The 22,600-nt window shown below is 58.6% G+C and overlaps 1 protein-coding gene across 2 annotated transcripts in view; it reads right to left on the bottom strand.

The window, feature by feature from the left end:
* The window catches only part of LOC109256350 (SLAM family member 9-like), a 33,604-nt gene extending 22,652 nt beyond the window's left edge, over positions 1 to 10,952 (bottom strand). The window contains exons 1-6 of one of the 2 annotated variants that reach the window (XM_019431564.2): positions 10,196 to 10,952; positions 8,552 to 8,950; positions 7,879 to 8,175; positions 6,399 to 6,540; positions 6,103 to 6,185; positions 5,281 to 5,845 (exon numbers count right to left, since the gene is read on the bottom strand). In XM_019431564.2, the coding sequence (XP_019287109.2) occupies positions 6,104 to 6,185; positions 6,399 to 6,540; positions 7,879 to 8,175; positions 8,552 to 8,950; positions 10,196 to 10,268 (993 nt within the window). In that variant the 5' untranslated portion in view covers positions 10,269 to 10,952 and the 3' untranslated portion in view covers positions 5,281 to 5,845; position 6,103. Of the gene's footprint in view, positions 1 to 5,280; positions 5,846 to 6,102; positions 6,186 to 6,398; positions 6,541 to 7,878; positions 8,176 to 8,551; positions 8,951 to 10,195 lie in introns of those variants that run through there. The other variant, XM_053908874.1, reaches the window with a different exon arrangement.
* Between the last annotated feature and the right edge of the window lie 11,648 nt (positions 10,953 to 22,600).

Below are 22,600 nucleotides of genomic sequence, written 5' to 3'. Positions count from 1 at the left end.
CAATGCCCCTGTGCCTGTCCCTGCACCCCCGGGGAGCACCTCGGGGGAAGAGTGTCTGCTCACCCAAACCACTGCGTGGGGGGCGGGGCCCAGGGCCCAGGAGGGAACCCCCAGCAGCTGCAGGGCAGGGACACGGGAGGGGCCGCCAACACACGTGCCACGCGGGCACCCCACCAGGGACATTTCGACCCCACGTGCTGATCTCTGTCACTCGCCGCCGTCCTGGGCAGCAAGAGCTAACGTCACCCGCGCACAGCGTGTCTGGTTTCTGCGGTTCCCAGGCTCGGTCCCTGCCAGAGGCGGCGGATATCAAGATTAGCGTCCATTTTACAGATGAGCAACGTCGGGGCCCATTTAGGGATTTGATGGGTCCACGGTCTGGAAGCCGGGCCATGGCGGGGCCAGGCCCACATCTCAGGCTCATAGGCCACTGGTCTGTCCAGACCTCAGTCCCTCCTGACCTTCAGAAGCCCCACTGGAGGGGAAGGGGGAGGGAGGCCAGGCCTGCCCCCGGACAGCCTCTCTCCTTTCTCACACCCCCAGGGAGAGGAAACAGGCCCTGTGACCTGTTTCAGGCCTGTTCCAGGAAACACAAGGTTTCTACTCGACGCTCAATGACTCACTTACACACCAGGAACGAAGAAATGGAATTTTAAACAGCATGCGCGGTACTGTCTACACTGACAACACAAAAGTGAACTGTTTAGGCATAAATATCACAAAATATGCAAGGATCTTTATGAGGAAAACTACAAGACTCTCAGAAACAAAATCAGAGAACAACTAAGTACATGGGGAGATAGACCATGTTCATGGATAAGAAGGCTCCATATTGTCTAGATATCCAAATTCCCAACTTGATCTATACATTCAGTCAACCGCAATCTGCAGCCCAGCACGTTATGTTGTAGACATTGGTCACGTGATTCCGCAGTTTGCATGGAGAGAAAATGACCCAGAGGAGACCACACTATGTTGCAGAAGCGCAAGGTGGAAGACTGACACCCCCTCCTTCAAGACCTCCTACACACTTACAGCCATCAAGACACTACGGATTTGGTGAGAAGAACCAAACAGATCGTGCCACAGGATAGAGAGCTCAGAAATAGACCCACGTATAGACGGTGAACTGATCTTTGACACGGAGCAAAGGCAATGCCATGGACAAAAGACAGTCTCTTCAACAAATGGTGCTGGAACTACCAGACGTCCACGTGCAAAAAAAAGTACCGAGACACAGAGCTCACACCCTTCCCAAAAACTAACTCAGTGGATCAGTACCTCTATGTAAACGAAGAATTGGGAAACTCCGACAGGACAACATACGAAAATCTAGATGTTCTTGGGACTGGTGAACACGTTTCAGAAAGACACAAAAGGCACAATTCATGAAAGGAAGATGACGTAAACAGGAATTCAGTGAAATGAAACAGTTCTGCTGTGCAAAGGCAATCCCGGGAAGGAAAAGACAAGCCACAGACAAGGAGAAAATATCTGCAGAAGACACAGCTGATAAAGAAGTATTAGCCAACATATATAAAGAACTCTCCAGACTCAACATTAAGAAAACAAACAACCCAATGAAAAGAGGCCCAAGGCACTAACAGACACCTCACCAGAGAAGACACGCTGATGGCAAAAAGCACAGGAGAGATGCCCCACATCATATGTCATCAGGGAAAATAAATAAACAGCTAAATCCAGAGAATGGGCCGTCACCCAGCACTAAAAGGAAATGAGCTATCAAACCACAACAAGCCTTGCGGGGAACGTAAATGCCTGTTACCACATGCAAGACGCCAATCTGAAGAGATTACACACTGTATGATTCCAGCTACAAGAGGTTCTGGAAAAGGCAAATTAATTTTTTAAGTTTATTTAAATATTTTCAGAGACAGAGAGCACCCAGCAGAGAGACAGAGGGACATGGAGAGAGAGACAGAGAGAGACACAGAGAGAGAGAAGCCCAAGCAGCCTCCAGGCTCTCCTCACAGAGACCAATGCGGGGCTCCGACCCCTGATCTGTGAGATCATGGCCTGAGCGGAAATCACGTGTCGGAAACTTAACCAACTGAAACACCCAGAGGCCCCAAAGGCAAACTTATGGAAATAGTAGGATTTTTAATCATACGTGTAAAACATGATCTTTGTCATCGGGATCCACCTTCCAGAGAGAACACAGAACAATTGATTTCCTGTGTCATTCATTTTGTTTAATTGAACCTAACAAACCTTAGACTACTTTTTTTTTGTAAGCTCTGCTCCCAACGTGGGGCTCCATCTAACCACCCTCCGATGAAGACTCTCGCCCTTCACAGACTGTGCCAGACAGGCACCCCTAGACTTTCCCTTTGAATTATTTAAATGTATATTTAGTTTTTTGAGACAGAGAGAGTGCAAGCAGGGGAAAGAAGAGAGAGAGAGGGAGACACAGAATGCGAGGCAGGCTCCAGGCTCTGAGCTCTCAGCGCCTCCTCTTCCAGGGAGCAAACCTTCTCTCAGGACCAGGTATCACCCCCATGACCTGCGACCTCAGGGATCCCCTGCGTCCCATCTCCCTCCCCCGGGATCGGCCCTCACCTCTCAGGGTCTGTCTCAGGGGATGGGGCAGGCACCCCACTCTGCCCTCCAGCCTGTTTCACCCCAGAAACCTGGATCGGGACCTCGGACCTCAGACACAGGATACTCCAGGGATGCCCCTTTCCCAGCGGTCACCCACCCCCCTCCCAGACCCAGATACCCCTCCCCCCCTGCAATCACAGTCGCCGCCCTCAGATCCTCGCCCTCACCCCCCCCCCCCCCCCCCCGCACTCCTCCTACCTCACGACCTCGCCCCCCATCGCTCACCTGGGCTCCTACCTTCCACGTTTGGTTCCTGATCCCTGACTCCTGGCTGCACATTTATGTCTGCACTGCCCCCCCTGCCACCTGCCCCCCCTGCCACCTGCCCCCCCTCCCAGTGTGTCTGGCGCTGATCTCCCCCTTCTGCCCTGTGGTGGGTCTGGGCTCCAAGGGAGAAGTTCCGCCGCCCCGCCCCCCTCAGCACCGCCGGCCCCACCCCCCCCCCCCCCCCAGTCGCCCTGAGCAGCCTCCCTCCAGGCCCTGAGCGCCGGCCACCGCCGCCACCTGGCGGCCGAGGACCGAACTGCCGCTGGAGACTTCCTGCCAAGAAGCCTTCACCTTGGGTTCACCTGCACACACAGGTCATGAGCGCCTACTGTGTGCAGCACAGGGGCAGGGAGAGACAGGGAGCTGAGTCCTCGTCCCAGAGGAGCTCCCAGGCTGGCGGAAGCAGTTCAGGCCTCGGGAAGCAGGTCAGTTCCGCAGACGGAGCAGACAGAGTGGGGACATCTCGCTCACCGCGGAGCCCGGCCATCATCATGGGGGGTGGGGGTGCTGGGGGGGGCGCGGGGCACAGGCCTCGAGCGTCCCCGGAGGGCAGGGCCCTGTGCAGGGGGCTCCGCGCCTTCTCCAGGACCCCCTGTGGCTCCGCGGTTCTCTCCTCCCCACCTGCTCTACAGAGGTGCCGGCACCTGCACCAGGACCCACAGGAAGAAGGTCGGGATCCGAGTGGGAGGGGCCGCAGATGACAGACCACAGGCTCTGTGACCCGCCTTGTGTGCACCCCCAGAACAGGCCAACTCGGCCATCCCGTTCCTGCTGCCTACGGAGGTGGTCCAACTGGAGAGAGGTGGACAAGGGCTCACATCTGGGGACAGGGACATTGGAGTTTATAAGGACATAGGGAGACTCCTGGGGGCCGGATGCAAGATGCACAGTCAGCTTGTCCCCCGCGCTCCCTGGGGCTGGCCCTTGTCTGTCCCTCTGTGTTTGCCGCTGCGGGTCCCCGGGGGCTCATTGGGAGGCAGGGAACAGGGCAGGGGGGCTGGGGGTGAGGTCAGAGTAGAGAGCAGGGAAGAGTGGGGTGACAAGTGGCCCTTAACCTGCCAGAACCACTGGGAAAGGTGGCATGCCCCATCCCGCTCACAGGGTTTGTCCCTCTCCTAGGAAGGGGAAACTGAGGCACCAGAGGACAGGGCCAGTGCCAGGTGCCCTCCTCTACTGCCCCTCATTCCTGGGTGTCCTGGATGAGAGTCATGTGGAGGACGCCCCCCTCCGGCCCTGCTCTGTGGACACACTGGGTTTCGGGGGGGGGGGGGGAGATTGCTGCTGCCACAGCCCCTGATCAACGCTGTAGGTCCGGGCCACACCCGCCTGCACACACCTGCTGGGAGAGCAGAGGCGGCCCACACCTCGTCCACCTCACTGCTGGACAGCTGACGACAGGGACGGGCAGGACAGGGCGATGCAGGCGGAGGCCAGCACGGGGTCTCTCCCACCCATGAGCCCAGCGCCTCCTCTCTCTCCTGCCCCCACCCGGCCTGGCTCTCTGGGCCTTGAGGCCTCCCCTGCAGATCTGAAGTTTTGTGTGTCTTACTAGCTGGCCCGAGGCTAAGAATAAGGCATCTCTCAGGCTGACTGTGCCTTGTGTGCAGAACAACCAGTGTCCCTGGACCTGAGGTCCCAGAGCCGAGGGTGGGGTGCCCTCAGGGTCCTCAGTCTTTCCTCTTCAAATTCTTCCTTCCTCTGCCTGGATTCTGCTGCTCGGTCAACCCCCAGGTCCCCCGATGCTGGGAAGGGGGCGCCCACGGGCCGGCCCCACAGGTAGGTCCCGGGGACGAGGCGGTACCGTGTTCTGGTCCGCATTCTGGACCTGCAGGGAGCTGGGGCCGAGCGCCAGAGTAGGACGCGGGCGCTCAGCGAGGACCTCGTGCAGAGAGCAGGGCAGATACGGGGACACACGGGCTGCCGGTGGTGTGGACGCCACGGGGGAGCGAACGAGGGAGCAAAGGGGACCTCCAGGTGTTGCTGAAGCCAGTGGGCAGACGGTGGGACCCGCGGGAGCTGGAAAGGTCATCACAGCCCATGGAGGAGCCGGGGAGGGGGAGGGTCCCGTGAGACAGGAATCGGGTTTCCCACAGGTGACTGTGCCTCCCAGAGCCCATGCTCATCAGGCGGCCGCGTGAGTGTCGGCTCAGGACTGGAGACGCAGGCTCGGCGCGGCCAGGCTCCGGCCTCGGACTCAGCCAGAGTCACCAGGGGAGAGGTGGTGGCAGGGGAGAGAGGAGGGCTCCGCGGGGACCAGCAGAGGATGGGGGGGTGGGGGCAGTAAGAGCCGGAGAGGGAGGGGCTGGGGGTCCTGCTGTGGGCAGAGTCACAAGGGTCAGAGTGAAAACAAACTTTTTCAAATTAAACCTGAAATTACAGAGCCATAATAGGTCTTAGACAAATTTCATCTTTTTTTTTTAAAGTGGTTATTTACACATATATTGGGCAGAGAGACAGAAGGAAAATGCACATACTGACTATTGGCTGGTGGTGAACCGGTCAAGGCTGGAAGTTGAGACTTCATGTCCATGGGTCCCAGAGGCCGAGGGTCCGGACAGGACGACGGACGGGGCACAGACGTGGGGAGAGTGGGCTCCGTTGACGGTTGCCAAAGGGGCTGAGGCTGAGCGGAACCGGACCACAGCTTTGGACTCGTTTAACGACGAAGGTCCCCCTCGATCTGCCGCGATGTGTGTATTCTGCTTAACTTGTGCACAACGTGTCCACATAGAGAGTCACTGAGGTTGGATGAATCCGGTCCCTGCTGAGAGCAGTCAGAGGGGGAGGGGGCACGACCAGGGCCGCAGGCATCGCGCGCACAACAGAGGTGTCGGGGGGAGGCTGGATTCCCTGCTTCTTCCAGTTAAATCACCCTCAAGACCTGGCCTGGGTGGCGGACCTCACTGTAGACTGTCGTGAGCGGTGTCTCCTGTTCGAGATGTGGTTCCCCCGAACCCTGGAACGCAGACAGAGGGTTCCTGCCACAGCTGAGGGACAGAGGGGCCCCAGAGGGACCCGCACAGATGCGATGCCGCTCACCTGACCTCCCCCCAAAGCGCCCAGCACTGCACGGACCCCGTGTTAATTCTGCCCTGTCTGGAGAGGGATACAGAGGCAACGAGGCCAGAAACTGCTGATCCCTGGGTTTGACACACTCACACCCAGACACCGGGACGCGGGAGAACCCAGGCTGACCTCCTCTCCTGGACTCACCTCATCTCTGCCGTCTCCTGTCTCGTGTTCTCCTTCTCTGACGCCAACAACAGAGTCTAAACCTTTCTGTTCTGATCCTGCCCCTGAGACACACACAGATCGAACTTGCATCTGAACGTCGGAAACGTGTACCCTCCCCACCACCATGACCCCCAAGATCATGCCCACACCCACCAGCCTTCTGCAGTGATGTTCCCTGAGCAGGAAAATGCAGGAGAAAGGGAGACGAGGGTCCCAGGGGAAGGGAAGTATGTATGCACAGGAAAGCGAAATGCACCTGCCTCTCCCAGGCCTACCTCTCACACATCAGCCATATGCGCACCGTAACCCCGATGACCAGAAGCACGACCACTAAAGCTCCCACGATCAATCCCACATTGACACCAACAGTCGCCAAGATGTCAGGCAGGCGGGCAGACCCATCCGGCCCATGAGGACCTGTTTGCCTCCCACACAGACAGTGAAGAAGGATGAGACAAGAGACAACGTCACATGCCCGTTGCCAGGCACGTGGAGACATGTGAAGGGACCCGGTCTCGGCTGGAGAGAGGGGAACACGGCAGGTCCTGTCGCTCAACCAGCACCGGGCCCCTGCTTGGGGCCGGGGTGCTGAGAGGGACAGGACAGGGCCAGGCGCTTGAGCGGCTCAGCCGTGGGGGAAGGCTGGGAAAAGGCCGAAGGCAGCCAGCCAGGGCCATGGCGGTGCACTAGAGGTTCACAGCCGGTACACGGGTCTCCAGGGAGGGCTTCCTGGAGGAGGGGAGGGCCGAACTGAGTTGAGGGAAGAGCCAGAGGGAGGAGGGTGAGCGGGAGGCAGGAGGCTCCTCCAGAGGTTAGAGGTCACTGAGGACGAGCTTCCCCGGGGACTCAGGGATGCTGAGGCAGCAGGGGGACGATGGGGTGGAGGGACGAGGCAGCACACAGGGAAGCCGGTCGCTGCTCACTCGGGGACACGCTGATGGTGAGCAAGTCAGGTGGGGAGGCCGAGGTGGGACAGGAAGGCAAAGCAGAAGCAGCCGCGGCCCCTCCCTCTGGTGTCCTTGGCCACAGCATCCGCTCTCGGTGGGGGGGGCCCTGTGCTCCTGAGAGGAGGCGAGGGGTGAGGGTGGCTCAGCGGGGGCTCCTGCAGGGCCCTGAGCAAACGAGGTGAGGAGCCCCGCTCGAGGTCAGTGCCTGCTGGACGGGACCCCAGCGGGGGCTCCTGTGGGCCGGCAGGGGTCACACACGGTGGGGCAGCTGCAGGCAAGGGGTCCCTGGACGGGAGTAAGTGGGGGGGAAGGGGAGGACGTGGGACTGGAAGGTCTGGGGGAAGAAGGAGCAGCCTGGCCAGAGGCTGAAACCTGGGGAGCCCAGGACACATCCGGGAATCCAGGCGAGCACTTGGGCAGGAAGCATGTCCCCGAGACCGGAGACGGGCACACGAGCCCCGACGCCTGAACCCTGCAAGCCGCGGCTGGCTCGGCCTCCCTCTGGTCGGTGGCACCGACCACTGACTCTCCCCCCTCGCTTGCTGGAGACCTCCCGGGACACACAAGGACTGAAGGATGAGGCAGGGTGAGGTACCCGAGGGGGCTGCCTGGACCAGCAGGGGTGAGGGGTGCAGAGGAGCAGCAGAGAGACACCGAAAGGCAGAAGCAAGCGGGATGTGCCTGCCAGCTTCCTGGACGGGTGACGGGTGGCAGGAGGTGACCTAAACATGGGGGACAGAACCCGGAACCCTCACCCAGGGGGACCTGAGCCCCGGGAGTCCCCTCCCCTCTGACAGGATGCACTCACCGTGGGCACACACTTCCCCAAGGTCCCGGGTGGCAGTTTTCCGGTCCCCCGGGTTGCTGACCACACAGGTGATGCTGGGGCTGGGCTGGCTCAGGGGCAGCTTCAGAGCCAGGGTCCAGGGGTTGGGGGCCGGTCCTGGGACCCCTCTCTGCTCCAGCTTCCTGGGGAGGCCCTTGCTCTGCCAGGACACATTCACGTCCTCTCTGCTTCCCGGGGTGTGGCACTCCAGGGTGACATTGCACCAGTCTGGTGTGATGGATGGAGTCTGGGCCAAGATACGGGGGCGGGGTACGGGCTCTGGGGAGGAGGGACAAGAGGACACAGGGTCACGTGAGTGGGGAGCATCACGCCTCATGCTCTCTTGGGCGGAATCTCACTCTCGCCCTGGCATCCTCCCCCCAAGGATGGATGGCATCCTCCCCCCACTTTACAGATAAGACAGACTTGACCCAAATATACAGCGAGTGGCTATGAGGACGGGAGCCACTGCGTGAAGCCTCAGGCGTGATGTCAGCTCTGCCTCGACTTGTGGTGAACACACTGCATCCAGTTTCAAGGGAGAAGCCAGAGCCTCAAGGTGGGGTCTGGAAGGGGTCCTGCCAGGGGGGCCAGGGACACTCCCAGGGACAAAAGGAAGGGGTAAGTATGTATTGGGGGAGGAGCCACCACCTACCGTAGACAGTGAGGTGGAAATACCGGTTCCTTTCTCTTCCTCCTGTTAAGGAGACTCGAGCCCAGTAGTGCCCACTGTCCTCAAGGATCAGGTTGTCAATCCTCAGGGTCATGGTGTTGAGCACATGGACCCTCTTCTCGAACTTGTCCTGGAAGTTGACCCATTTTGGAACATCTTCCCCAGGAGACATGTGCAGCATGATCGTGTAGTTTCTTCCAGATTTAATGGCCCAAGAAATCTTCTCCAGCTTGAGTCCTGGAGCTAATTCTGGACTTCGGGTCACATGAAACGACACAGAACCTCCTTGAGTTCCCGTCAGAGAAACCGTGTTTCCAGAATCCTCCACTTGAGATCCAAGAGTTCCAGAACCGTTGACCACAGTGCTGAAGGCGCCTAGGGCTTTGGAAACAGACACGGTGAGTGTTTGGTCATTGACAATAAGGAGAAAACCCCAGAACCCATGGCGCTCATGAAATCCGCCCAGTAGGCTCCCTTGACTCCGGGAGGCGGGACAGAGCAAGAATTTGGAGCCATGCTGGAATCGGGTCCTGGTCCTCGTGGGGCGTCCCCTTGAACCCGGTCCTGACCTGCTGTCCCGCAGTGTCCTCGCCGCCTAACTCTGAGAGTCTGGACGTGACGACATCACGGATCGAGAGCCCCGAGCACATCTGGGCCGATGCCAAGTGCCCAGCGTAGGAGGCAGCTTCCACCGTGGCTGCCCACACGCTGTGGGAGCCCGGGCCCTGGAGTGGGGGCCGCGCCCCGTGACTTGCTCTGGAGCGGAGCTCAGCTAAAGTGATGGACGTCACTCAGCGACAGCAGGTCTCACGGGAGTGAGACGTCCGTCTGGCTCACACCCTGTCTTTCGCTGCTGTGACGACCCCAGTGCCGTGTTGGGGGCTGCGCTGTGGAGACGGCCATTGGCAGGGACTGAGAGCAGCCTCGGGCCAGCCGTGTGAACAGTCCGCACACCTGGAAGGATCTCATTTAACGTTGCACACGTCCCCATCGTGGACTGGAGGTCTCTCCACGTGTGACGGAGAGTTCGTTGTTCTTGTCTCTGCAAACGCTGTCGCGTTGAGTAGCCTTGGATTGGAGACTGTGCACAAGTGAAAGCACATACCCCAGCCTCTGTGCACACCCACCGTATACGGGGGTGTATACATCTAACACACACATACACCACACATAGGCGTGCATACGCTGGGATAACCCAGTGGGTGGGTCCAGTGCACCAAAGGCGGGTTCATGTACTGGGGACAGGCCTGCCTCAGTGCCGTCCTGACAGCGACCGACACGTAACAACCAAGCTTTTTGCCTTCTGCGGAATAGAGGAGGGAAAATCCGGTCACGTGATATTTTAACGAGCATCTCTCCTGCAAAAGACCCTGGTCACCATGTCACATGACTGTTTGATCTGCTCTTCTGTCAGCTGTCAGCTGTCCGCTTACAGCCTTTCCCCGTGCGTGGCTTTTCCTGTTAGTTTACAGGAGCGAGACCCATAGGCTCAGAGCCAGATGCCCCCCTCGTGCTCCCTGACAGAGTTGGTATTTCGGGCTGTTCCTCACAGACATCAGACACACGGGACCCCCGCCTCCCTGCCCCGCACACCGGCCTCCCACCCGGGGAGCCCGGGCCACTCACTGAGGACGAGGCTGCTGAACCCCAGGAGCCGGGAGGCCCAGCACAGGTGGGGGTCTTCTGAGCGGGCTCCCATCACAGGCTGCCTCCTTCAGGCTTGGTCTGGGCCGAGTTGGCTGTGGAGGAAACATCCAGAAGGCAGAGGCAAGAGAAGAGGCGAGCTTCTGCTCAGAACACTCTTAGGCTCTTCCCACCCCAAGGGCGGAGCTAACTGTCTAGGACAAGCTGGCTGGTCTAGATAAGCCATTCAGATGCTTCCTCTTCTCTCTGGCACCTGCAGTGACCCTCGGGGAATGATGGTGGAATAAACATAGGAACCCCCTCAGTGAGGCGCTGTGTGGGAGACGCCCCGTCCTGTGGGCACGACCAGCGTGGCGATCTCAGCTCCCCAGCTGGCAGCCAGCGGGACCCCTTACCTGTTTCCCTGGGTTCACACTCTGCCCAGGCAGCCCTGCTCCCCAGGGCCAGCCGATGGCCAGGCCCAAAGTCGCACAAACCACTGTACCAGGGACACAGTGACCCCCCTGCTTTGGGCCTGTCCTCTGTCTTAACACCATTGAACGAGTCAAATCTCCTTTCTGATTTTCTCTGCACTTAACTGTTGGGTGTCTAAGGAAGACGCTCTGAGCACAAGAACAAAGCACTTTGTGGGAAGGGGCCACCCCCCACACCCCAGTGCAAACATGGGCATTTCCCTATTGCCGGCACCCCAGGCCCTCTGGGTACCCAGACCCGCCCTGCCCCCACACACAGGGCAAACCCCCCCCCCAACAGGGCATCACCCCACCAGCTGTCCCCCTAAGGCTCTGCCAGCCCTGGGCCCGCTCTCACACACAGGCAGGGGGCAGGGACGGGCCCCTCCGTCCACAGGCTCGGCTGCCTCAGACTCACGGCCACCTGCTGAGGGTCAGGCCTCTTCTCCCCAGACGGGGACCCACGACCTCTGAGAACCTTGTCTCCCGTGGACCCTGGGGGAACAGCCCCATAACTCCCCGCCGGCCGTGCCCTTTCCCCGCCCACGGAGGCTCCCCCCAGCTGCTCAGAGCCTCGGATCCTAAGGCTGGACCCCAGGGTGGCCGGGGACACGAACTGAAGGTAGTCAGCCTATGGGCTGGGAAGTCCCTTCTGGGGGTGTGGAAGCCCATCCTAAGGCTTTGGACGACCATCGCAGGTCACTCAGCAGGGCGGAGCAGGGACTGGGCTCCTAACCGTGACATCTGAGACCCAACATCCCAGCCCCTGTCCCTTCCCACCGTGTGGCCTCCAAGAGTCCCCCCGTCCACTCTGGGCTCCCTGACCTGCTCTGCGCTCCTTGGACAAGAGAGCATCAACACCGCCTTCTTCCCCTGCTCCCGTCCCGTAACGGGGACAGCCTGCCAAAAGGCTGTCCCCAGTATGGTACTGGCACAAAAACACACACATAGATCAGTGGAACAGAATGGAAAACCCAGAAATGGACCCACAAATATATGGTTAACTCATCGTCAATAGACCAGGAAAGAATATCCAATGAAAAAATGACAGTCTCTTCAGCTAATGGTGCTGGGAAAACTGGACAGCGACATGCAGAAGAATGAACCTGGACCACTTTCTTCGATCACTCACAAAAGTAAATTCAAAATGGATGAAAAACTGAAACTGAAACCATCAAAATCCTAGAGGAGAACACAGGCAGCAACCTCTTTGACCTCGGCCAGAGCAACTTCTTACTAGACACGTTGCCGAAGGCAAGGGAAACAAAAGCAAAAATGAACTATTGGGACCCCATCAACATAAAAACCTTCTGCACAGCAAAGAAAAGCAACAAATCAAAAAGGCAGCCTATTGGGACGTCTGGGTAGCTCAGTCGGTTAAGCATCCACCTCCTGATATGAGCTCCGTCATGATTTCAGGGTTCATGAGAACAAGCCCTGAATCGGGCTCTGTGCTAACAGCAGGGAGCCTCCTTGGGATTCTCTCTCCCTCTCTCCCTCCCCCTCTCCCCCTCCCTACTGCCAGGCTTGTGCTCGCTCTCTTGCTCTCTCTGTCTCAAAATAAATACATAAACTTTAAAAAAAATTAAAATGAATAAACTAGTTTGTCCTAAATTATTTTTGGTGGCTTGGAAGGTATATGTGCTATTTGTCCGAGTGGAATAGTCTCCACTTTACTCTGTGTCTCAGTAAGCAGGGAAGACAGGGTCTACCTGGGCAGATAAGTATTAGTATTAACTTCCTCGGTGGTGTTCCTCTACAAAATTAAGTTTCTTTATTGTTTTCTTTGACTCCAAATGTGACTGAGCCCAACACTCACTCATGATAATACACTTACAGTAAACTAGGAATTGGAGGGAACTTCTTTAACTTGATAAAGATCATCTCCAAAAACACCACAGCTGGGCGCCTGGGTGGCTCAGTCGGTTAAGCGTCCGACTTCAGCTCAGGTCACGATCTCACAGTCTGTGAGTTCGAGCCCCGCGTCGGGCTCTGTGCCGACAGCTCAGAGCCTGGAGCCTGCTTCAGATTCTGTGTCTCCCTCTCTCTCTGCCCCTTCCCCGCTCATGCTCTGTCTCTCTCTGTCTCAAAAATAAATAAAAACATTAAAAAAATTAAATCAAAAACACCACAGCTAACATCATAGGTAACCACGAGAGACTGGAAGGGCTCCTTCTAAGACCAGAAACGAGGCAAGGATGGCCTTATCACCGCCCTTTTTTAGGGTTGTACCTGAAGTCTAGGCTCCTACAATAAGACAAAAGCAGTCAATAAGAGGTATACTGACAGGGTAGGAAGAAATAAAACTAACTTGATGAACAAGTGATATGGATTTCAATGTATGAAATCCAAAAGAATCTACACAACACGAGAATAAGAAGCACTCTTAGATCTGACAAAGGATGATAGCACGGTTGCAGGAAACACAAGCTTCCGACATGACACTCAATTACTCACTTACACACCAGCAACGAAGAAATGGAATTTGATTCTGAAAACACAGTACCGTTTACACTGACAATGCAAAAGTGAACTATTTAGGTACAAATCTAATAAAATATGCCCAAGAGCTTTGTGAGGAAAACTACAAGACCTGATAAACAAAATCAGAGAAGACTAAATACATGCAGAGATAGACCATGTTCATGGATAAGAATGCTCAATATTGTCTAGATGTCCATTCTTCCTAACTTGATCTGTACATTTGGTCAACTGCAATCTACATCCCAGCAAGTCATGTTGTAGATATTGATCACGTTATTGTACAGTTTGTGTGGAGAGAAAATGACCCAGAGGAGCCCACACCATGTTACAGAAGAGCAAAGGTGGACAACCGACACCCCCTCCTTCAAGACCTCCTATAAAGTTACAGTCATCGCTGGAGGGGCCTACATGGCAGAGAAGAAGTAGGGGGATCCATACTTCCCACATCCCTCAAACAAAGAAGGGCTGAAGCCAAAGGACTTTGAACCCCAAGAGTCTGGGAGGAAAAGAGACTGAGTCTACCAGCGAGAAACTGGGACAAGCTGATGGACAACAGGTGGGTGATTGCGAACTGGGGGACATAAAACGGGGCCGTGTAGGTACAGAGGGGAGGGATGCCCTTTTGTGGAGAGACAAAGGGAAGAGAAAGAGTGGCTGGGGAAGCGTAGAACTGCATCTAGAAAAGGGAATAAAATCTCAGACGAGGACAGAGAGGGATCCCACCTCTAACTGCAGGTTAGAGGATCTCTAATTGCAGACCCCGTCTTCAGACTGGGGCCGGCTGCCCTGTTCGCACGCCTGGGGAGGAGGGGAGCCACCTCTGGGTTCGGTGATCGATCAGGGGCGCAGTCCACAGCAGGAGAAACTGGTCCCCTCCCCTGAAGTGCTGCGGCACAGGACAAAACCAGCCAAGACCTCACCCCGGGAGGCACTTCCCCAGTACCAGGGCACACAGAGCAGGAGTTTCATTCCCAGCCAAGCACCAGGGCAAAAGAGTTGTGGGAGTGAGACAGACAGCCTTGTCTGCACCCGCAGCACAGTGACGATGGCTCCTAAGGAGTGATTTGGGACACCGGGTCATGGAGAAAAGGCGGGGGGGAAGGGGGGAATCACCATTTTTCTCCCCACCACTACCAAGGCGGGGCCTCAGGGACTGGTTCTCAGGGCCCACAGTGGAGGCGGGACCAGCCTGCACTAAACCACACCCCTCCGTGTTGGATAATGTATCTACCCCACGGGATAGATGGTGGGGATAGATGGTGTGGAACCAGACGGGCCCCTCCTCCAGGCCAGGGCTACTGCGGTGCCGGGATTAATTCTAGGACAATTCTTGTTACATAGATATATTCTCCCCCCCATTTCTCCTCTTTATCTCTTCCTTCCTCTAGGCTGGTTACTCTGGTTATTGGTTTGTCTAAACAGACCTATTTAATCCATTCTCTTGGTACACGTTCTACACCTCCTTCTTTACGCTCCTTTCTCTCTCTCTGGAGAGACCGCCCCCCCCCCCCCGGCTCCTTCCTTATTTTCCTTTCTCTCTCTCTGAATTAAGCTTTTGAGTCTCTCTGCCTGGCCAATGTTTATTTTCTCCTTTTTCCTCTGCCCCCGTCATTTCTCTCATTGTATGTTCCATCACACTGCCTCCACCCTCTTCTTTACTTGTAGCTGGTCTTTCTGTTTTTCTGCTTTTGGATTGTTTTTAGTTTTCTGTTTTTGTTTGTTTGTCTGTTTTATTTGTTTGTGAATTTGCATGTTTTTGTTTCCTGTTTGTCTGTCTGTTTGTGCTCCTTTCCAGGGCTGCCTCAAGGAACAAATCAAAGCACACCTGATGGAGGGTCCAAAACATCACTACGAGTAGGGAAATAAAATAACCAAAGTCACAACAACAGTAAGCAAGTAACCCTCTCCAAAAAACACCTCCGGAAGGGTCAGGCCCTGGACAGTGTATGGCCCACCCCTTTAATATAGCAGTGCTCACAGGTGCAGAGCACATAACAAACTTTTAAATCTCATAAGGGACAGAAAACTACCCAAAATGATGAAACACAAGAATTCTCTTCAAGAGAAATTCCGGGAAGTGACAGGCCAACTCAACCATCCCGTTCGTGCTCCTGTGGAGGTGGTCCAACTGGAGAGAGGCGGGCAAGGGCTTATGTCTGGGGACGGGGACTTTGGGATTCTTGAGGACACAGGGAGACTCCTGGGTGGCCGGGGCATCCCTGTCCTGTTACCAATGTTTTTGTTTTCCTCCTTTTGTGATTTACTCATAGATGTAAGTGACGAGGAACATGCTGGGAACAATTCACACTTCTCCCTACTTACCGCCCTTGTGTGTCTAGAACACCAGTAACTTGGAACATGAGCCCAGGTTTCTGAGCTGCTTGTATTTTCTCTTTTCTGATTTTCTACACTCATCCTTGAACACGATCCACTGGAAAATCCCGTCATATTTGGGTGGTGAGACCACTACATTTTGCGGAGAGAGGGTCCCTGAGGGAGAGACTACTAAGGACTCAGAGGGGCCTGGGGGAACCGGAGGGGCCTCGGCCCCCTTCTTCCAGAGCCTGTGAGGACCTGCTGTCCCTGCGGACGAGGAGCCGTGCACGTCCTTCCGTTTGGGGCCCCTCGTCCTGCTCCACAGCAGCAGCTCCTGTGCCACCGGGACCCGGAGCCAGCCCCTCCCTACCCCCCGCCCCCCCGGGGCAGGAGCAGGTGCACGGGGTGGGGGGGTGGGGGGCAGCGGAGCAAAGACGCACCTCACGCAGGGGGAGTAAGCAGAGGGATGGGGGAGACAGCACACAGGCAGGGGTGCGGAAAGGGGGTGAGAGCTGAGTTTGGCTCCAGGGGTGGGAGGGGCAGAAAGGTCCAGGGACTCACAGAGAATCCCCGGGAAGGAGAAGCATCGCCATGGGGGGGGGGGGGGGGGGCGGCTAGATTGGAGAGACGGGAAGGGACCCCGAAGGCCTGGTGCCCGGCTCAGCGCGGAGCTTTGTCCTGAAAGTGGCGTCTCCCAGGCAGGCGACGAGCCGACGCTGGCGTAGCAGGAGCCCATAGCACCTCTGCTCCAAAAGACAGGAGTGAGAATTCCGCGCCCCTCATGCCGGGAACCCCGGATGAGAGCGTTGCCGCTCTTCCCGCTGGAGTCGGACCCTGAACAGGTCAGCAGGGACCCGTCTGCTGCGTCTCCCCCATTTCTCTGACCTCGTGCCCCGCCCCCACTCTGAGGAGCCTCCCGCAGAACTCACCCTCCCCGCTTGCACCCGGAGTCCCCGATGCAGGCAAACCGGGTGGCCGGCGTGTGGACACGCTGAGCGACAGCGGCCTGGCCGGGCCGGGCCGGGCTCTCCCTCCAGCCCCTTCTCTCTGTCCCCACAGGGCAGCTCCTGGACGCCCCCCCCACCCCCGCTCCTGTCTGGTGACCCCTGTTTGGTCTCAGCGGCAGGACCACGTGCAGGCACCAACCGCGAGCTGTTCAGGGTGCACCGTCTGCCCCCAACCGGACCCTCCCACGGTGGACTCCTTCCTTCCACGCCTGCTCCTGAGCTCCTACTGGGTGCACAGACCCCTGCAGGAAGCACCCAGCCCGGGCTCCGCCCCCCTCACTGTACTGGGAGGAGAAAGGCAGTGGGCGGTGCCCACAACACAGAGGGGGAGGGGCTCTGGAGCAAAGAGCAGGTGGGGGGAGGCTCAGGGCCCGGGAGTGTGGTTTCAAGGTCACACCAGGAGGTCGGGGCGGCCTCCCCAGGACCCCTCTGAGAGGAGACCAGAGGAGGTGAGGAGTGACCGTGGACATCTGGGGAGCTGCTCTCCGGGCAGAGGTGACAGCCCGTGTCATGGCCTCAGGCGGGACCTGGGCTGTTGTGTTCCAGGAGCCAGAGGTCAGGTGCCCAGAGCATACGTGAGCCCAGACAGGACAGTTGGGAGATTGGGATCAGACAGGTATCAGGGAGCCAGATCGGGTCCATCCTGACCTAGAATCCTGGGATCCCAGGGCCAGAAGGGCCTCGGAGCTGCCCCATAACCCACCACCCGCTGGACGGCTGAGGAACCAGGGAACAGGAGGGACGCACGCCCCGAGGCACCGGGAGAGAACTTGCCCCCTGAACGCCTTTCTCAGACCCGGGTCTGGCCGGGGCTGACCTGGCCTGGCCCGGTGCAGGGCTGTGCCGTCCACCTTCAGGGTCCGGGAGAGACCTGCTCCTGGGCCCTGCAGGCGGGGCTGGGAGACCGGGCCGCGCGCGGCTGCCGCTGCAGCTCCTTCCGCCAGGGGGCGCTGCCGGCACAGCTTTGCCCGCAGGCCCTGCACCTGCTGAGGCTGAGACTCAGGGGCGCCCCTGGCCCGCGCCCTGACCCTGACCCTGACCGCAGCCCAGCCCGTGCTCAGGGCCCTTCCCAGCCTCGCTGCCCGGGTCTCCGTGTCTGCCTCCGGTTGGGCCCCGGGAAGAGGCCTGAGGGCAGCCAGCCCGGTTTGCAGGGCGGAGTGGGGGGGAGGGGGATGAGGAAGGGCGGCCCCAGGGCGGCCTGGGCAGGTGCAGGGTGCACAGTCAGCTTGTCCCCCGCGCTCCCTGGGGCTGGCCCTTGTCGGTTCCTCTTGTGTTTGCCGCTGCGGGTTCCCCGGGGGTTCATTGGGAGCCAGGGAACAGGGCAGGGGATAGGAGCGAGGGCAGCAGAGTAGAGAGCAGGGAAGAGTGGGGTGACAGGCGGCCCTTAACCTGCCAGAACCACTGGGAAAGGTGCCATGGCCCCACCCCCATTCACAGGGCTTGTCCCTCTCAAAGACAACAGCCCAGGAAGGGGAAACTGAGGCACCACAGGAAAGGGCCGGTTGCCAGGTGCCCTCCTCTCCTGCCCCTCATTCCTGCGTGTCCTGGATGAGAGTCGTGTGGAGGACGCCCCCCTCCGGCCCTGCTCTGTGGACACACTGGGTTTCGGGGTGGGGGGAGATTGCTGCTGCCACACCCCCCTGATCAACGCTGTAGGTCCGGGCCACACCCGCCTGCACACACCTGCTGGGAGAGCAGAGGCGGCCCACACCTCGTCCACCTCACTGCTGGACAGCTGACGACAGGGACGGGCAGGACAGGGCGATGCAGGCGGAGGTCAGCACGGGGTCTCTCCCACCCAGGACCCCAGCGCCTCCTCTCTCTCCTGCCCCCACCCTATCTTGCCCTCTGAGCCTTGAGGCCTCACCTCCAGACCTAAAGAGGAGGGGTCAGTGGGAGTTCCCTGCTGAGCAGGGAAACAGGCTCTTGGCCTGAACTTTGGTCTGGCTTCGTAGTTGGCCTGAGGCCAAGAATAAGGTTTCCCTTTCCATGCAGACTTCCTGCTGGCCCAGGCTGGGGAAATCCCAGAAGCTGAACTGCCCTTATCCCCCAGGGACTCACAGCTGGCCTAGGCCAGGGGCAGGGAGCTGTTGTGTGTCCCTGACAGCTCAGTAGCGGGCTTGGGGCAGAGGGTGGTGCTGAGGCAAAGTCGGGGGCGGGGGGGGGGGGGGGGAGGGAGTGGCAGGAGGGCGAAGGGCCTGGGAGATACCCAGGTAGGGACCAGGGCCAGCAGCCCAAGGGGGACAGAAAGGTGGCTTCTTCCAGGCCTTCACTTCATGGACATGGGGCTGATATGGCTCTCAGCGAACCCAGGGAGAGAGTCAGAGCTGGGGAGAGGGAGAGGGTGGGACGCCCATCTTGGCAGCCACGGAGGAGGGGATGGGAGGAAGGGACCATGATGGGCTGAGGTGAGGTCGCAAACAGCTGGTAAGGCCAGCCATCCCGCACACTGGGAGCCAGGTGGAGAGGTGGGGAGTAGAGAGAAGGGGGGGAGGCAGAGGGAGTGCGGGTGTCCTCCAGTCTGAAAGCAAAGCCCCCACAAGGAGCGAAGGCAGCCAAGCTGAGCTGGAATGGTGCATGACAATGGTTATTCTTGTCCCTGTTGCCCTAGAGATCTCCTTGGGGCCCCCTCACGACAGCTGTGATGGGCTCCTCCTCCAGCAATGCCCCCCCCCCAGGATGGATGGGCCTGGGGACCATGCCCAGCGTCCCAGCCACAGGCAGGAAGCTCCATCCTCCCTCCAAAAGCATCTCCCCCTGATTCTCTCCTCCTTCGCAGTTGCCTCCAGGCCAAAACCGAGCCCTGCCTTCCTCCCCCTCCTCTTCCTCCTGTCCCTCCTTCTCCGGGAAGCTCTTCTAGACCAGCCCTTCCCCGCCCCCTATGCACAGCTCCTCGTCCTCTCCTCGGAGTGACCAACTCCCTTTCCTTTTCTGGGCGCTGACAGGAGGCTGTGCAAGTGTTCTAGACACTGTGGTTTCCTGGATGTGTCTCAGGGCTCTCCCGTAGGAACAACTCCAAGGCACGGACCTTGAGGCCAGGTCACACGCCGGTCCTCAGGGAGGGGGTGGGCAGCTGCCAGTGGACTTTCATAGCCCAGAATCCTAAGTAAATGGCCCTGGTCTCTCCATCACCACCTGTCTCAACCTGACCTTTGTGTCTCCCTTTCCTCACTTTCCTCTCTGACCCAAGCCATCAGCTTCTCCCAACTTCTGGTTCTGTGCCAACAGCTCCGCCCTTGTCCTCCGGACCTGGACTCGGTCCCTGGGAGTCGCCTTTGACTCTTTCCTCTGACACCCCAGATACACATGAGGCCCTTTCCGCTCCGGGGCTCCAACCCCGGGCACCTCCTTTCTTTTCAAGTCAACGCACCTTCGGGGGCCCGGCTGACATCAGGTGCTGGTTCACAAAGGATGAGTAAGACACAGGCAGTCACCCTGGAGGGAGTCACCGCGTTCAGGTCAGACTGTACTGAGCATCACCTGGGCAGCGCAGATCGCTGCTTCCATCTGGGGCAGGAGGAAGGCAGTGTGGACCGTTTCTGTCTTCTCGTCCTAGAAGGGATGAAGCTGCCTGGGTCCCCTTGGACAAGTCACTTAACCTCCGAGCCTTCGTTTCCTCCTCGACAACTGGAGCCTCACCGTGCGGCTGGGATGAACCATCACGAGAGCTGACGTTTCTTGGTCACCAGGAACCAGGCGCCCTCCTAAGTGTTTCTGTGTGACGTAGAGTTCTACACTTACTCCCCCAACAAGACGGACACGCTCTCAACTCTGGCTTTAGATGAAGAAACAGGCTCAGAGGTTAAGTACATTATGCACATGAGCCCAGCTGATGGGGATCGGAGCCAGGATTTGATGCAGGGCACCGTTCCATAACCTGACCCTACTCACTGTGTCTTCAAAATAATTGTCATTGCAGCCAACCTGTTGGGTTTTTTTTTCCCCAGCTCTGTGCCAGGCTCTATGTTGATTGTCCAATCCCTAGAACGCCCTTGAACAGCAGATATTACCATCTTAGGAGAAAGTCAAGGCTCACAGAGGTGCCATGATGCTGAAGGCCACGCACCTGGTTCCCAGAAGTCTGTGCCTCCCGGGAGCTTTCTCTTCTGCCTGGTACCCTCCCAGCCTGGCTGGTCACCTGCAGGGCTCCCACGGCTCTCCCTTCCCGAGCTGTGAACGCTCCCACCCGCTTCCCACGCCAGCTCTGAGCAGCCCCGGCCACTTTTCGGAGTCCTTCCGGGCCGCACTGCTCAGGAAGCCCTCTCGCTGATTCGTCAGAGCCACCTGGCTTGTCCTCTACAGACGCGCTCAGCAAGTAATCCTCGTGGCCCGTACTCTGGGGCTTTGTCGTATTTAACTGACAGCGTAATTACACGTTATTTGGCATCGTCTTCTAATCATTTAATGTTTAGAACCCTTATATGCACGATCAGAGAGCAAACATCCCTTGAGGCCAGGAACGCTGACTGTCCGTTCCCTTGGGTCTCTGCCTCCTGGCCTCCTTACTGAGCGCAGGGCTAGACGCACCTCAAGGGATCCTTAAATGGAGAGGGGCTCACAGAAGTGCCCAGATGCTCTCCCGCGTTCGTGTCCCGGGCACGCACGTGCCCGCACACAGCGTGAGACTCCGGCTGGGTGCACCGCCAGCCTCACCGGGGGGCAGCCCCCCCCCCCCCCGTTTCCAGGAGCTACAGGTCCTCTGAGAACGGTCTGCCAGACGACGGCCTTGCCCTCGGCTCCCATCTGGTAGCACCAGTTCCCTGCCCGCCGCCCGCCCTCCCTGAAGGAGGGCGCTGAGCGATCTCCTGAGCACAGCGTTGAGTAACCGCTAACCCAGGTCTGGCCCTCCTTCGTCTCCACAGCGACCCTCCGCTGAGTTCCAGGGCCGCAATCCAGACGGTGGCGCTGGGTCCCTCACTCGGGAGGACCGGGACTCGCCGTCTCCCTCCTGAAGTGATGTTTGAGCCCCGGGCCCCACAAATGAGGCAGCCCGCCCTAAGCAGGCCATCCCTCCCATGCCAAGGGGGCCACGGCAGCCTGGGCCCCTTCCCCGCCCTGCCCCTGCCACCGTGAACAAGGAGGGCTCCGCACGGCAGGGTGCCAAGCCTGTGTCACCCTATCTCCCAGCGCTGTCGTGCTCCGGCCTCCTGCAGACCAAGCGCAGACTCCCCTCGGTCACAGGAGAAGTGTGCACGGGGCTTCAGGCAGGGCCCGGCTCTGGGCTCTCGGCAAATGCTGCGGGATTAGCGGGATTAGCGGGATTAGCGGGAGGCCTAAAGCCGCAGAGGGAAGTCGGGGGCGTGGATGGAGGTTTGGCCTTGGGACCAGATGCCTCATGCCTGGGGCCCCCAGATCGGAGGACGGGCTCCTCAGAGCCCAGACCTCCCGCCGTGTCTCTGCTCCCTCAGCCTGTGCTCTGTCTCAGGCGATTTTCTTATCAGGCCTCGCACATGAGCGTGCTTGTCTCTGCTTCTGCAACTTTGCACAAAACGTTTGTTCCTAGATACCCGCTGTCACTCCTCCTTCCCGACCCGTGCCTGTCACCTCCTCCGAGAGGCCTCCTGTGACCAGCACGTCTGCCCTCCTTCCCTGCCCGGTTCCAGGAGCGACACTACACTCTAATTGCTCAGCCTGCTTACTCATGGCTCCCTGCCTCCCCCCACCCACTCGGAGGAAGCAGATGCCATATCCCAGGACTGGACTGACCCCTTCGAAATTCTCCCCACGGCACCCAGCCACCTCTTGCTGAGCTCTGAGCTCCGTGCAAGCCCACTGCCTGTCAAAGACGGCGAACCAAGGACCAACGCCCGCCCCACCTACCTCCTCAGAGTGACGGAAGGTAACGCTTAGCAAAGAGGGCTGACCCTCTGGGAATCAGGGTTCTAGAAAATTGCCAGATGATTATTACTGAAGTGTGCTCCTGTGCTCACCAATGGCAGTGAAGGAAGCATCACGGTGCCTAGAAAATCCCCCTGGAAGAGAGCCCAGGAGAGCCAGGACCCCACATCCAGCTCTCCCACCGACGTGCTGGGTGACCCGAGCACAGAACTTCTCCGTGACTCAGCCGTCCGCGATTTGGGGATCTGAATGCAGGGACGGGGTGGTCCCCACCAATCCCAGGCTGTGCC

This window comes from Panthera pardus, unplaced genomic scaffold (assembly GCF_024362965.1).
Source record: "Panthera pardus isolate Hobbes unplaced genomic scaffold, ASM2436296v1 HiC_scaffold_21, whole genome shotgun sequence".
In the NCBI taxonomy this organism is placed as follows: domain Eukaryota; kingdom Metazoa; phylum Chordata; class Mammalia; order Carnivora; family Felidae; genus Panthera; species Panthera pardus.
The sequence above is the reverse complement of the archived record's forward strand: the minus strand, read 5'-3'. Positions and strand labels throughout refer to the sequence as shown.